Source organism: Grammomys surdaster, unplaced genomic scaffold (assembly GCF_004785775.1).
Source record: "Grammomys surdaster isolate TR1022 unplaced genomic scaffold, NIH_TR_1.0 203, whole genome shotgun sequence".
Classification (NCBI taxonomy): Eukaryota; Metazoa; Chordata; class Mammalia; order Rodentia; family Muridae; genus Grammomys; species Grammomys surdaster.
This window is the reverse complement of record NW_021604648.1, coordinates 2,262,647-2,277,603: the sequence shown is the minus strand read 5'-3', so window position 1 is coordinate 2,277,603 and position 14,957 is coordinate 2,262,647. Positions and strand designations below refer to the sequence as shown.

Below are 14,957 nucleotides of genomic sequence, written 5' to 3'. Positions count from 1 at the left end.
CCGGCCCAGTCCCAGACCCAGGAAGGCGGTCCTGCAGCTGGAAAGGCATCCGGTGCAGATCAGCGTGACACACGCAGGAAGGCGGGACCCGCGTGGATGGTGACTCGCACCGAAGGGCACGGGGAAACGCCGCTGCCACCCGCCCAGTCCCAGACCCAGGAGGGAGGCCCTGCAGCTGGAAAGGCATCCGGTGCAGACGAGCGCGACACCAGGAGGAAGGCAGGGCCGGCCTGGATGGTTCGTCGCTCAGAGGGGCACGAGCAGACACCCACTGCCCATGCCCAAGGCACAGGGCCCGAAGGAGGCAAAGGGCGCGCGGTGGCAGATGCCCTCAACAGGCAAATCCGGGAGGAAGTGACGAGTACAGTAAGCAGCTCCTACAGGTGAGACAGGGGCAGCAGGTGATGCTGGTCACCCTCATCCCCTCGCGTGGACCACTCATTTTCCCCCACAGAAAGCTTCGCATCAAGCTTCTTCTCCAGGGCCAGACCACGCCCTCTCCAGGCACATTCCAGAACCCTTTCAACCTAGACTTCACTGCCCCGCCCTGTCGGAAGCCCTTAACAGTTTCCCCACTTGTCTTCCCATCTTGTTCTTTGTGCCGCCCCTAAGCCACATTTTCCTCCTGGTTGCCTAGCTCAGCGCCCTGCCTGCCCCACAGAGACCCTGTCAGTTTTCTCTTGTCCCATCAGTTCACCTGCCATCTTAGCCTGGCTCCTGCCCCCTAGTCGGCTCCACCGACAGACAGCCGTTCACTTCTCACTTATTTCCATGAGACCCCCAGTCCCTTTCATTTTCTTGCTCTCTTCCTATTCGATCCCTCTCCCAGTTCCTGGCCGATACTCAAGTGCCACACCCTTTTCTAGATTCTCTACGTGTGCCTTACAGCTCTTCTCTTCAACCACTAGCACTTTGGAGTCATTCCCCTCCTGCTGCTTCCGTAGCTTTGAGACATTGGGCGAGCTTCTTAACTTTCCTGGACCTCACGTTCTTATCTGTAAGCTGGAATCAATAATAGTCAACTTAGGACTGTCCACACAGGACTGATTTAAGCTGACATGGTCTGTACAGTTTTGGGTATAGACTAAATGCCAAACATTGCTTTAGCTGATGGAAAGATTAAAAGAGGAGGATTGGCCATGCCTGAGATGCAGCGGTAGTTTTTGTTTCCATTATAATCTCCTACGTGACACCACCTTATTCTTGTTTCTGCTTCCTAGATGTCCCCAGTCCTCTTCCCTATTGAGGCAGCTTCTTTCCTCCTTTGTGTTCAGATGTGTTTCTTTTTTTTTAATTTAATTTTATTTATTTATTTTACTTATTTGCTTTACATCCTGCTCACTGCCCCCCTCCTGTGACGCCCTCTACAATCCTTCTCCCTATGCCTCCTAAGAGGAGGGCCTCTTCTTCTCTGAGCAGGTAGGTCCTCCCCCTAAGTATCTCCCCACTCTGGTACATCACGTTTCTGCAGGGCTAAGCTAATCCTTTCCCACTGAGGTCAGACAAGCAGCCCAGCTAGAAGAACATATCTCACCAACAGGCAACAGCTTTTTGGGGTAGCCCCTGTTCCAGATGTTTGAGACCCCCATGAAGACCAAGCTGCACATCTGCTGTATATGTGCAGGGAGGCCCAGGTCTAGCCTGTGTACGCTCTTTGGTTGGTGGTTCAGGGGGTGGACCCCCTAAGGGTCCAGGTTAGTTGATTCCGTTGGTCTTCCTGTGGAGTTCCTATTTCCTTTGGGCCCACAATCCTTCCCCCTTTTCTTCCATAAGAATCCCCAAGCTCCGTCCACTGTTTGGCTGTGGGTGTCTGTATCTGAGTCAGCGGCTGGGTGGAGCCTCTCAGAGGACAGCCATTAATGTGTTCCTTATCTTCTGGCACATTCACGTTCCTTGTAAATGGATGCTTTCAAGCATGGAAACCTCTCCCATCTTCACCCCCACACACCCGTTTCTGCAATTCTCCCTGTGCTGCATGCAGCCTTGGCCCGTCTGGCCTGCTTTCTCACCTCACATCCATCCAATGCACGTCTCTGAATGTTTAGCTTTCGGACCATAAATGTTTCAACCAACGTCAGCTAGCTGATAGACGCTGGTTGACTTGAACATGTAGCACCGGGCTTGGGTACTGAGGAAGCAGATGTGTGTGATAATGATGGACCTAGCCTTGTGCAGGTGTGGCTCCTGAGGTCTTCATTCAGTGCCACAGTCAAGTTAGGTGCCCTTTTCCTGCAAGTGTGGAAGGAAAGGCTACAGAGTTAGTGTCTTCTGCTAACCCTGTATGTGGCCTCTTCAGTAGACATGGCAGGCACTGCTCACATGCAGCCAGAAGACTGGCACAAAGACTCTATTGTTAAGGCAAAATCAGAGCCCTGCCTCAGAATTCCATGTCTTCCTGCATTCCGCCTCCCACTAGGTACCTCTCTCTGGGCTGACTGGTATCACAGACTGGCCTCCTAACAGTAGAACAGTAGAACAGTAGAACACTTCCCTTCGAAGCTCAGGGTCAAGCAAGGACGAAGCTCCTTTTCCTTGGACAGCCACAGGGAAGTGGGGTTTTCATAATGTTTATACTAGCAATGGAGGATCAAAAGAGAGACGGAAACAAACATGAAGGGGCACTTAACACCCACAAGCCAAGATGTGTGTGGGTTTCTGGTTCTGCCATGGTACTTGTGTTCACAAATCCTAGTTCATTTATCTGAAGGGTCTGTCTGTGGGTGCCCTGGCATTGGATTCCTGATGCTCCTTTCTTCTTCCATTTCCACTCTGCCACGCCCTGGCAGGTGGAACCTTACCAGCCACCCAGCAGGATCTGCCCCTTCTCACCTTCATAGAGATCATGCCGGCTGGACTCAGAGCCAAGGCTCCCACCCCACCTTGGGTGATCCTGCTCAGTTTGTTTCTAAGCTGGCTGGAGTTGTTCTATTTGTGGAAGCTGGGTCAGACAGCTCAAAAATGAGCACGCCCCTTAGGTTCAACGACTCACTCCAAATGTTGGTCTGTGCCTTGTTCCATATAGCAGTCTACCCTGCCACAAAGCCTCACCCGTGATAGGCACGCGTGCCTTCCTTCACATTTCTGATTACACAAACACAGCTGGTTAGACTTGTGTAGGGGACGTGATTCTCTTGAAGCCGGTGAGAATGATCGTTTTTATCTGCTCGCTGTCAGAATTCCATCAACTTACTATGAACAGTCTTTGAACACTTCAATTCTTTTTAAATCACATTTTCTGTAAAATACCTATATTTGACTTTGTGCCCATCCATACCCTTTTGCTGTACTTTGAAATATTAAGAAAATGTGTCTTTCTAAAAAACCAGGCATTTCTTTAATGAACAATTTGAATTTATGACAAATTTGCTGTGAAACTTACTTTGTTGCTGTTGTTGTTCCATAAGAAACATTCATCAGTTCCAGAGACATGGACTTTGGGTGAAAGTATCTGTGAAGAAGTAATATATTCTATAAATTAACATAAACATAGTGTAGATAAAAAATGTGTGGGAAGTATAGACCTATCTGGAACATTGTTTTTTTCCCCCCTATTGTCTGACACTCTTTTCCTTGCTATGATTGTGGACAGCTCTTTAATTTAAATATGCCCCATGTCCACTGTAGAGGGGCCTGATGTCACCATAGAAACCAAATTAGGCTCCATGTCAATGGCAATTTGATTTATATGACCTTCTCTTCTGCCACTTTCCATAAGTCATGGTGTGTTTACGCCATGGCGGCTGGTCCCTCTCGTGGGCTTTACAAGTGACATCCATCATGTGGCAGCAATGTGAGCAGTTTGCTTTAATAGAGAGAAAAGGACATGTGATCCATCTTCGCCATATACTGGTCTATAATATAATGCACATTCTGTATGCAGAATCATATATGTGCTATAACATCAGCTACCCTGGGCTACTCTGGTTTTGAGAAATTGTCCTGATCAGCAGGCGTAAATGGTATCTCGGGGTATCTTTGTCATTATTCATAATCATGAGGTTGATAAAATTTTAATATATTCATCTGACATAGATAACACTATAAAATCAAGAACCTTGTCTTAAAGGTAGATTTTATTGGGAAGTCATTTGTGACATTTAACCCAGCATCCTCAATTAAGAGATAGATGAGTTGTAAGGAAGGCATTAAAATTCCCCTCCCAGTCAGCCCCATTGCCTGGGCTGTCTGGCTAACAGAGATGGATGTGGCACCAGGTGCTCCCTGCAGCAATGCTAATGACAACCTCTTCCTAGATGTAATCAGTGGTGGCTCTGGAAGGTGAAATTAGTAAACCAGAGGCAAATACTTGAAAGATGAAAGCAATAGCAGGAAGTCAGAAGGAAAAGGAGCCTTTGGTGTTTGCCTTCCAGCCTTGTGTGAGGGTTAGAGAAGGCGGGCCTGGCTTGGCCTACACCCTGTACACCAACTGTTTACTTCCCTAATTTTCTTCTGCCCAAGTCCTAGCAATATCTCAAGACAACCTCAGATGCTGAGCCTCCAGCACCTCCCTCAGTCCTGCCTATCCGAATGATTCCTTCCTTTTTAGTCACAATATACTATACGAACTCTTTTGTCTTTGCTTATATGTTGGATATGCTTGCCCACATCTCCCCAGCTCCTGAGTGCTTAGATGAAGGGCTTTGTTTTGTTGCTTGTATATTTCACAGCTTAATTCTGTCTTGGATTTGTTGGTCATATGGGACTTTTAGGGCTTAGTGAAAAATTCATTCACTTCCATAATGAGAAACTTCCTTCAATTTCATGTGGTTGAACTTACAGCATAAAATGATCACAGCATAAAAAGCTCTGTTTTATGCTAACCAAGGTGCTGGGGGGAACTGGTGAGTGAGCTTTAATCCAAAGTAAGGAAGGTCATGTCTTCTTTAACTAGAATAAAGTCTGAATTCTGCCACGTTACTCCAGAAGGAAATGCTCACCTGGGGGAAGCTGGTAAAACCCACAGGCCTCTCTGCACACAAGTCTTCACCTAGGGCAAGTGCCTCAACCTCTCTGCATAGTATAGTCTCTAAAAAATGCAATGCAGGGCCTGGAGAGCTGGCTCAGTTAGTAACACAATTGCTGTGCAATCTGAGCCCAGATCCCTAGAACTCACATAAAATGTCAGGTGGGGCAGCATGCATCTGTCACTCCAGCTCTGGAGCAAATAGTGACATCCATGGAGCTCAATGACCAATGAGCCTAGCTGAGTGAGTTCTAGGTTCAGTGAGAGATTTTATGCCAAAATGTAAGGTGGAACATGACCAAGGAAGAAACTTGCTGTCAGCCTCCGGCCTCCGCATGCGTGTGCACATGTGTTCAGATGTGTGCATGCACACAAATGGTTACACACGCATGTTTTTTAATGCTGCTATATAGATGCCCCACCCAGAAATTCTGATGCAGTGCATCTAGGGTATATAGCCTGGACATCTGAACATTCTAAATTCTTGGTGATTCTGTAGTCAGGGTTCTCAGACCTCAGGATGTGGAAGAACGTCCTGGAGAACGTTCCAAGCTTCAGATCCTCAGACCATGTCTTCAGATCTGATTTTGCAAGTTTAAATTGGAACCCCAAAATCTATTCTTGTTGCTAAGTAAGACTTAAAGCTTTCTTTGTCAAAACACCACTGTCCATTTTTAAGGGATGAGTTGTCCACGTGCAGACATGTTAAACACGCTTTTTGTTCAAGTCTGCCGCATCCTTCATGCACACAATCTCCCTCCACAAGATCTTATGTGGATATCTTTATTATCTTTATGCAGTTTAGTCTGTAGGTTTTTTATTATCTTTATGCAGTTTAGTCTGTAGCAAACTCATTGGATTTTTGTCTTTGTGTGTAGAATGTGTTAGGGATCTAATCCCCCAGGGCTGGAGAGATGGCTCAGCAATGAGGAGAAACTGCTGTTTTTTTCAGTCCACTCAAGTTCCCAGCACCCATGTTAGACAACTCACTCATAAGCATGTGTAATCCAGCTCCAGGGTACTCATACACAGGTTCACACACACACACACACATACACACACACACACACACACACACACGAACGAATAAATAAATAAATAAATAGAAATAAACTTGAAAAAAAACAACTTTCCCTCTCCCCTCACAGGTGTCATTGTCCCATCCTCTTTTAAAGGCTCACCTTTCCCCCTTGAATAGATGATGTCTCTTCCAGCATATAACTGTCACATATACTTGTGTATCATTTCTGGATCCCTTGTTCCGTTCACTAGCCTGAGCTAATACCATACTCTCATTTTCTCTTATTTTGTACTATCCTTTAACTATTGTTCCTCTTGGGAGGAACATATTTGCTACATTCACTGATTGATTATTGCTCTGATATGTTTATTTTTCTAAATTAATCTTGTGTTTGGGAACCTTACCACACTGTAATTAGCTCTGCTGAGGAGATGATTACGTGTTTCTAGCAAGTAGTGATCTGTTGCCATGCTTCCAGTGTGTCTGGGTCTTGTTTGTGTTGAGTTTTGCATTGATTAGAGTACTCTGTTGTTCGAGTGGTCCATGACAACAGGTGTGTATCTGAGGACACAGGACTGCTTCTAACAGTGCATCTTTAAGGATGAAGTCTGCTCTGTCTTTCAGGGAACAGGTTACGAAACTTCTCATTCTCCTACTTTGCTCAGAGTTTTTTTTAAAAATGTGGGTGGCTGTTAGATCCTACTGAGTAACTTTTCTGTATCTACTGAAGTCTAGTTTTACTTTTTAATACTTATAGTTCTTCCTGATGCTAAGCCATATTATTTGTCCTGAGATAATCCTTGCTTAGATAAAAACCATTTTTATTATGCTGAACTTGGCTTGCTGTTTGTAACATAAAATATTGACATGTGTATTTATAAATGAAACTGGTTTGCTATTTTCAATTTTTCCACATTGTGCTCAAATAATATTGGATTTGAGGTTATATATTTAGATGAATAACTTCATTACTTTTAAATTATTTGGGCCAAGTTGTGAAGGAGGGGGCTGCTTCTTGACTATCTGATAAAATTCTCCTGTACTCCTGCTGGTCTTTTTCATGAGTATATTTTACTACCATTTAGACATCTTCATTGTGAGTTATTTATTCATGTTTTTTATTTCTTCTTGAGCCAGTTCCAGCCATGGATACTGACATTTTCTGGTTTCTAATTTCAAGTGTTATGGACATAAACTTGGCAATAGCATTCTTATGAAATTTTAAATATATCTATTTGCCTGTGGCTGTATCTCTCTCATAAGTAGCATTGATTTGTGCCTTTTCTCTCTTTTTTTTTTTAAGATTTATTTATTTATGTATACAGTGTTCTGCCTGCTTGTACACCTGCAGGCCAGAAGAGGGCACCAGATCTCATTATCGATGGTTGTGAGCCACCATGTGGTTGCTGGGAATTGAACTCATGACCTCTAGAAGAGCAGTCTGTGCTCTTAGCCTCTGAGCCAACTCTCCAGCCCCGCCTTCTCTCTATTTTCAAGATTGGTCTTGTTGGGGTTGATTAGGTCATTTGCCTTGAACATGTCATTCTCAGGGATGCAATACCAAGACAACCCCAGAGAAGAGAATCTGCACAGTTAATTCTAAATAGTCACCCAGACACACGCTAGAAACAGACAAACAAAAAAACAGTCAAGTCGGGTATAATCAACTGGTTCCAGACCCAGCATGGAAACAACCCAACAAATGTCTGTTAGTAAGGGGCTGTCCCTACAACAGCGTTGGCATCACAGGTTGTACCAGTTACCCTCTGAAGAATGAGGTCAATATCAGGATGGGCCTGAGCCTGCAAACCAAAAGATCTCAAGATGTTCCCTGAGAAGCTAGCAAGGGTCTCTTGTGTGCCTGTCAGAAGTCCAGAGGCCTCACATCACTCTAAAAGCTCTGAAGGAATAGAACTGTCACTTCTGTGATGGGCCCTGTGAGCTGTCAGGCCTTGTGTGTCCTTAGGTTTCCAGATTATTAAAAGCACAGACTTTGTGTATGTTGGTCTTTCTCTCCATTTGGGACTCCTCTTCCCATGTCACATTAACATGACACATTAACAGGGCACAGAGAGACGAGTTCATTCCACCCTGCTGGAATGTTATCCAGAAAGTTGTCTAGAGAACATGACTGGTATGTTAAGGCTTGCCCCTAAGTGGGCACTAAGTGGGGAAGGGGTTCATCTGAGGGAAAGTACTAGAAGAGATATGGGCAATTCTCAAGGAGGGACTCAGACAGGCTGGGGCCAGCTCCTTATCCTATAAACAAAGGGAAGGTCAGAGTCAGGTGGGGGATTTTAGGAAAGGTGACTTTGCCAGCGGTGGAAAGGTTGGACTGAAGGGATAAGTCTGGGACCACCAGGGTCAAGGAAATGTGTTCCGCCCTGCACAGTCCCCAGTGAGACCTGGTACAATCAACTGGACATCACAGCTTGCTGATAAGTTTGTATGGGTTCTCTTTTCTCTCTTCTTCCTGCTCTCCCTCTCTCTCTCCTTCTCTTTCCATGGGATGCATCTAGAGTCTGTCTAGGCAAGCGCTCTACCATTGCGCTACATCTTCAACTCTATTTTTTTTTAAGACCAGGTCTGACTAAATTCCCCCAGTTGGCCTGAAAGTCACTAAAGAAGACCTTGACTTGTGATCTTCCTTCCCATCTCGGCTTCCCAAGTAGCTGGGATTACAGATTCCTGCTATCAGGCCCAGCTTTGTGTATTTTCCTGGCAGTTTGTTACTGCTGCTTAGGAGACTGATACACAGAGATATTCTGTCTCAGCATTTAGACATTTTCAACTGGACAATTCCTTTTTCTGAAGGGCTGCTCTGTACACTTTGTTCCCTGGCTTCCGCTCACAGCCACATCGTGCCAGTGGAATTTCCTACCCTTCCCTGCTCTGAGCTGTAGCAATAAAATTATCTCCATAAAATAATCCTGTTGGGGCAGGAATTTATTCCCAACTGAGAACCACAGTGCTACATATCGATGAAAAAGATACCCTGGTGAGTGAAAGAAAATAAATACACCCACATTTACTGCATGCCCCCTTTCGTTCAAAGTTCAAAACCAAACAGGAATACAGGCAGTGGTTACAATAGGGGTGCTGTTGGTGGTGGGGAGTTGGCTGAGAAGGAGGCCGAGAAACCTTCTGAGGTGTTGGAAAAGTCTGTCTTCTGTTTGTCCATCTGAGCGATAGTGCATTATGGGTCTGTGTGAGACAACAGTCGAGACGTGCAGACTTTGTTGTAGGTGTATTTTTTTTTAAATCAAAATACCAAGTACCTGAATGAAGGTATAGTTTGATGCTCAGGAGAAAGGATGGAACAGAAGACAGATCTGAGCAACATCAGGCTGATAGTGAGAACCAACCCCATTGATGCTAGTCTGGCTGAGAGAAGAGAAGGGAAGGACGCTGAGATCAGAGTCCAGCATGGGCTGATCTCCCTGGCATGGGGGAAGGAGCCGTGAATGGCAGCCTGTTGGTTCCCATGCTTTCCTTCCCCACCCAAGAGGAGAGCAAGGCCCAACAGGGGCTGTCTCTACCTCCTAGCTTCTCCCTCATTGGCAAGATACATTGACTAATATGTAGTAAAGAAAGGCTTTCCTCACTTGTCCCACACTAAGGTGTAATTATTTGCAGATGAATGAAAGGCCTTTGCAGGGTGAAGCCTAATGCACTGTGACAAACTGTGCCTAGACCTAAGCCACAGAATCCTAAGAGCTGGTAAACACTGCCTCCTCCACCGTGCCGTGCCCTGCGGTCACTGTCTGTTTCCTACAGTAACTTCAGAAAGTTGGCCCATGTGGAGACATTTCCTAGAGTGCATTTTCTCGAGCCTTCTACCTGAAGGTTCGCTCGCAATTAAATACAGTGAGGAGGAGAAAGGTAGACGCAGCTAAAGTGCAAGAGAGCATCGTTGGGGAGAGTGGGGGGAGGAATGGGGGAGAGTGGGGACAGTGCTGTGCCTCAGTTGCATTTGCTGGGGGCTACTCTCGGCCAAATTCATTCATCAATCTTTAGTTAGGAGTGTGTACACATGCTTGTGCCAAAAGACAACCTTGGCTATCACACTTCAGGTGAGGTCTACCTCTCTCTCTCTCTCTCTCGCTCTCTCTCTCTCTCTCTCTCTCTCTCTCTCTCTCTCTCTCTCCCTGAGACAAGATCTTTCACTAGAACCTGGGGTTTACTTATCAGGTTGGCATACCTTACCAGAAAACTCTAGAAACCTCCTGTCTCTGCCTCTCCAGCATGTGCCACATGCCTGGCATTTGGCATGCTTGCCGGGCATTGAACTCAGGTTCTCATGCTTGTGACACAAGCACCTTACTGACCGGGTTGTCGTTGCCTTTCAAGCTCCTATCTGGGCTTCTCAATGACCTTTTAAGGTAAATCTATGTAGTCCTGGTTGGCCTTGAACTTGCCGTGTAGACCAGGCCCTCTAACTCAGGGGTCCACGTGCCTTTGTCTTCTGAGTTAGTTGGGGTAACACTACCATGTGAGAATGTAGAGTAGCTAGGGTAAGGTGGGGACTGAGACCTCATAGTCAGTCAGTGGTTTGACAGGCCTGAAATTCACATCTCCTCATTCCGGACCATGGCCCTGTCTGACTTGTGCAGCCTCAGCATGTCCCTGGTGTCCCCTGGCTCTCTAGTTCAGCACACTGTTCTAGAAAGGGCTGCTGCTTGTCTTACTAAACCTCTGCTGGTCCCCCTCTCTTAAAGGCATATGACAACCCTCCATCAACCTCATTTGTGTGTTGGAGTTGGGTAAGGAGTGTCTCCCTACTCCTTGTCCTAAGCTCCCTGTGGACCCCTGTCCCTCCAGGGTGAGGCCAGCACTTTGGCTTGAGTTCAGAGCTTTCTAGGAGCAGGCCTAGCTTGTGCATCCAGCCTTCCTGCTTCCTGTTGCCATACCTGATGGTTCCCTGGGGGTTCTCAACCCTGCTTGCACATTGAAATCACAGGTGCTCTGCACAATCCCATCCTGAGCCCCACACTTAGCTAATGTGAATTTCACTCAGTTTTCCCTCTGAGCCTCTTCCATCTTCTTTCTAAATCCTTCCTATCCTGCGGGGCTTTTAGTCTGTTGTTAAAGAGGCTTATACTGTAAAAGCAGGGAATTAGGTTGGATTTACGTGGTCTTAATTCCATAATAATAATGCAGGGGGATTAATAGTTTTATTCCAAGTTCAATGTAGCATCTTAAAAGCATGAAAGGCTGGGACACTGGGTCTCTCTGTTCCTGGTGACAAGCATATGATCTTGTTTGCAGAGGACTGCTGTCGTGAGTGAGCACACATGAATTCAGGTGTCTGAGTTACAGGCAGGCCACCATGAAGGTGAAAAATGGGAATTAGAATTAGAGTCCTGCAGGGGCTGGGTGGTTCTATTGGAAGACTGGCAGAAGGAAGAGTTGTTTGTATCTGAGAGGTTCCCTGGTGTTTTCAGAAGGAGTTGGTGGCCATGAGAACCAGAAGTTTGAGTCTTGCGCTTTAACTTGAAAATCTGCATGGTCTTGGGAAGGTCAGTAACACAGTAGTGACCTCACAGAGTGACAATGACCGTGGAGGAGATTAATACCTGTACGGTACAACAGGCACAGTCAGTGATTGCTGCTTCGTTGTCCTTGTTTTAAGAGTGGAACAGAGTAGGCTAGGAGGGAAGTCTTTCATTTATTCATCCAGGAAACACCCGTGGCTTCTCACTTGCGGTTCTCACTAGGCCAGGACTTCCTTGGTGACATGGAGATGAATTACATAGATAACTGCCCATGGGAGCATCTGGTCTAGTGAGAGATTCATGGAAGGGAAAGATCAGGAGGGATCACAGTACTTACATGTACATCCAGTTCCTCTCCGATGTCTATCTTTGCTTGGGGCTTTGGGTTCCATTGCTGTCCGACATGTTAACTACAAGACATTGAGCATGTGACTTTAACCTCTTTCCTCACTGGTAAAACAGATTCAGTGACACCCACCTTGTAAGTTGATGAAAGACCTAGCATTCCATATGACCCAAGCCTCTCTTACCTGCCTCGTTCATCACTGACAGATTGTTCAGAACCTAGCTTGGTACCTAGTAACAGGTTTTCTCTGCTGGCAAAATAAGCCATTAAAAGTATCAAGGTGGATTTATTGGAGGCAGCTCTCGTGTGGGTTCACAGGCCCTAAGGCACAAACCCAGGGACAGGGAGACAGAGGGAAGGGGAAAGAAGGTGAGAGAGTGCATATTGGGAGAAAGAAATGCAGAGAGAGAGAGAGAGAGAGAGAGAGAGAGAGAGAGAAGGCGAGAGAGAGAGCAGAATGTTTAGCTTATATACGGAAGAGCCTCTGGGGGAAGTTTGGGTAGAGGGTGGGGTCTGCCCACCATACCCTGTAACAAGTAGGAACTGAGAGATGCTGGGAGAACTTGGAGGCTAGGTCCACTTTGATATGTCAAACAGGCACCTCAGCCATTTGTCTCAGGTCTGAATCCCAACACTTAGTAGCTTCTTAGTAGATTATGTTTGAGACACTCTTGCTATGTAGTCAAGTCTCAGTCCTCCCAAGTGCTGGAATTGTAGGCATGTGTCACCATGCCCTGCTTTGCAGCTAGATGTTTTTTTTATTTTACTTTTTCTTTAATTATGTGAATAGATAGGTATGGGGTGGTCTATGCATCTGTGAGTTCAAAAGCCCATGAGGGCCAAAAGAAGAGCATCGGATTCCCTGGCACTGGAGTTACAGGTGGTTGTGAACCATTCATCATGGGTGCTGGGAACTGAACTAGTGGGCCACCTCACCAGCCTGCAGCTGGACTGTTAAACAATTGAGTGAGTGATGTGTGTAGTATTTAACACAGTGCCTCACCTATAATAAGAAATAGACAAGCCCATCGCTGTTACTCTGGGGGTGAGTACTGCTTGGCTATCTGGGATTTTCAGATTTCTGGGAAAAGAACCATGGGATGCCCCCATGGGATTTTCTATGGGCGTATGTAGTCCATCAGGGTCAGAGTTGCTGATTCATGCTTTGTCTTTGCAAATATAAATTAAATGGGGAAGGTGAGGTTCTTGCTGCTTTATATTCATGAAAACATTGTGTACCTCAAACAAGAAAAATACGGGAGCTGAGAGATGACTTAGAGGTTTAGAGCACTGAGTGCTCTTCCAGAGGTCCTGAGTTCAAATTCCAGCAGCCACATTGTTGTGCACAAGCGTCTACAATGAGATCTGGGCCTCCTTGTCTGCCATACAGGCATGTATGCATGAAGAACCCTGTGTACATAATAAATAAATCCTTTAAAAACCTCTTTTTAAAAAAGAAAAAGCTGGGCAGTGGTGGCGCATGCCTTTAATCCCAGCACTTGGGAGGCAGAGGCAGGTGGATTTCTGAATTCAAGGCCAGCCAGGTCTAGAGGGTGAGTTCCAGGACAGCCAGGGCTACACAGAGAAACCCTGTCTCAAAAAACCAAAAAACCCAAAAAAAAACAAAAAAAAAAAAAGGAAGAAAGAAAGAAAGAAAGAAAGAAAGAAAGAAAGGAAGGAAGGAAGAAAGAAAGAAAGAAAAACTGTGTCGTATCTTAAGGACAGCAGTCAGAAATGACCAATTGCTAACTAGCTTCAATGTCTCTGAAAATGGACTTAGAGCCATGTTTGTGGTGGAAAAGCTCTGTGTTCTAATTTTCACTGACTTTTTTTTTTTCGAGACAGGGTTTCTCTGTGTAGCCCTGGCTGTCCTGGAACTCACTCTGTAGACCAGGCTAGCCTCGAACTCTCGAACTCAGAAATCCGCCTGTCTCTGCCTCCCAAGTGCTGGGATTAAAGGCGTGCACCACCATCGCCCCTGACTTCTGATTCTTTTCTTCAGACATCTTTGTGTGAGCTGCCATGTGGGTGCTGGGAATTGAATTTAGGACCTTCAGAAGAGCAGTGAGTGCTCTTAACAACTGAACCATCTCTCTAGCCCTCTTTTTTGTTTTTTTCAAGGGTTTTCCTGTGTGGACCTGGCTGCCCTGGGACTCGCCCTGTAGACTGGGTTAGCCTCAGACTCAGAGATCTATCTGCCTCTGCTTACTGAGTGCTGGGATTAAAGGCATACGCCATCATGCTTGGAATCTCAAGTCTGATTTTTAATATTTATTATTAACATACTTTAATTAAATATAATAAATTTATTTATAACATTTTCATAATGTATATAATAAATTTTTAAACTCTTCTCTTCACTTTACCTCTCTTATCCCCTTTACCTCTCATGCCTACTAGTCCCCTTCCTCTACCCAGCTAGTCAGAGTTCAGGCTTTTAACTTTCTAGGTGATGGCAGTCAGGATGTGAATGGATTGTGCACAAACTCTAGGTAGAAAGCCCCTCCCTGGACTGCAATGATGCCCAAGCTAAGCATACATTTGTACTTGAAGTGTGAGTTAATTGTGCACAAACTCTGAATAGACAGTCCCTCCCTAGACTATAAAGACATCCCAGCTAAGCATCCATCTGTATGTCTCTGTCAGCTTTATCCCTTTATGTCTCCAAGAGCCCAGGCGTCCCAGTGAGCTTTCTAGGGATTTGGCATCTATCTCATGATTCTCAGGGCTGAAAAAGAAAGTCTGTTTAGGGATCGGAGAGATTGCTTACTGGTTCTAAGCACTAGCTCTTGCAGGGGATCTGGGTTTGAATCCCAGCACCCACATGGAGGTTTACAGCCATTAATAACCCCTGTTCCATGGGATCCTAGATGTATGCATCTGAAGCACATGCATGAATACAGTGGTTAAGAATGCTTGGTCAGCATGTACATGATCCTGGGTTCAAACCCTAATAACATTTAAAAAAAAATCTTAGGCCAGGTTACACTCTAAGCAGATTCATCCCAGCCAGGTATGCCCCAGCCAGGTATGCCCCAGCAAGATGTGCCCCAGTCAGATGTGCCCCAGCCAGGTGTGCCCCAGCCAGGTGTGCCCCAGCCAGGTGTGCCCCAGCCAGGTGTGCCCCAGCCA

The 14,957-nt window shown here is 45.8% G+C and overlaps 1 protein-coding gene across 4 annotated transcripts in view; it reads left to right on the top strand.

Moving 5' to 3' along the window:
* Map6 (microtubule associated protein 6) overlaps positions 1-14,957 on the top strand; it is a 101,788-nt gene that overhangs the window by 828 nt on the left and 86,003 nt on the right. For 3 of the 4 annotated variants that reach the window (XM_028770669.1, XM_028770667.1, XM_028770670.1), the window contains exon 1: positions 1-383. This exon is cut by the window's left edge and continues 828 nt beyond it. In XM_028770669.1, coding sequence (XP_028626502.1) covers positions 1-383 — 383 coding nt within the window. The remainder of the gene's footprint in view (positions 384-14,957) is intronic. The other variant, XM_028770668.1, reaches the window with a different exon arrangement.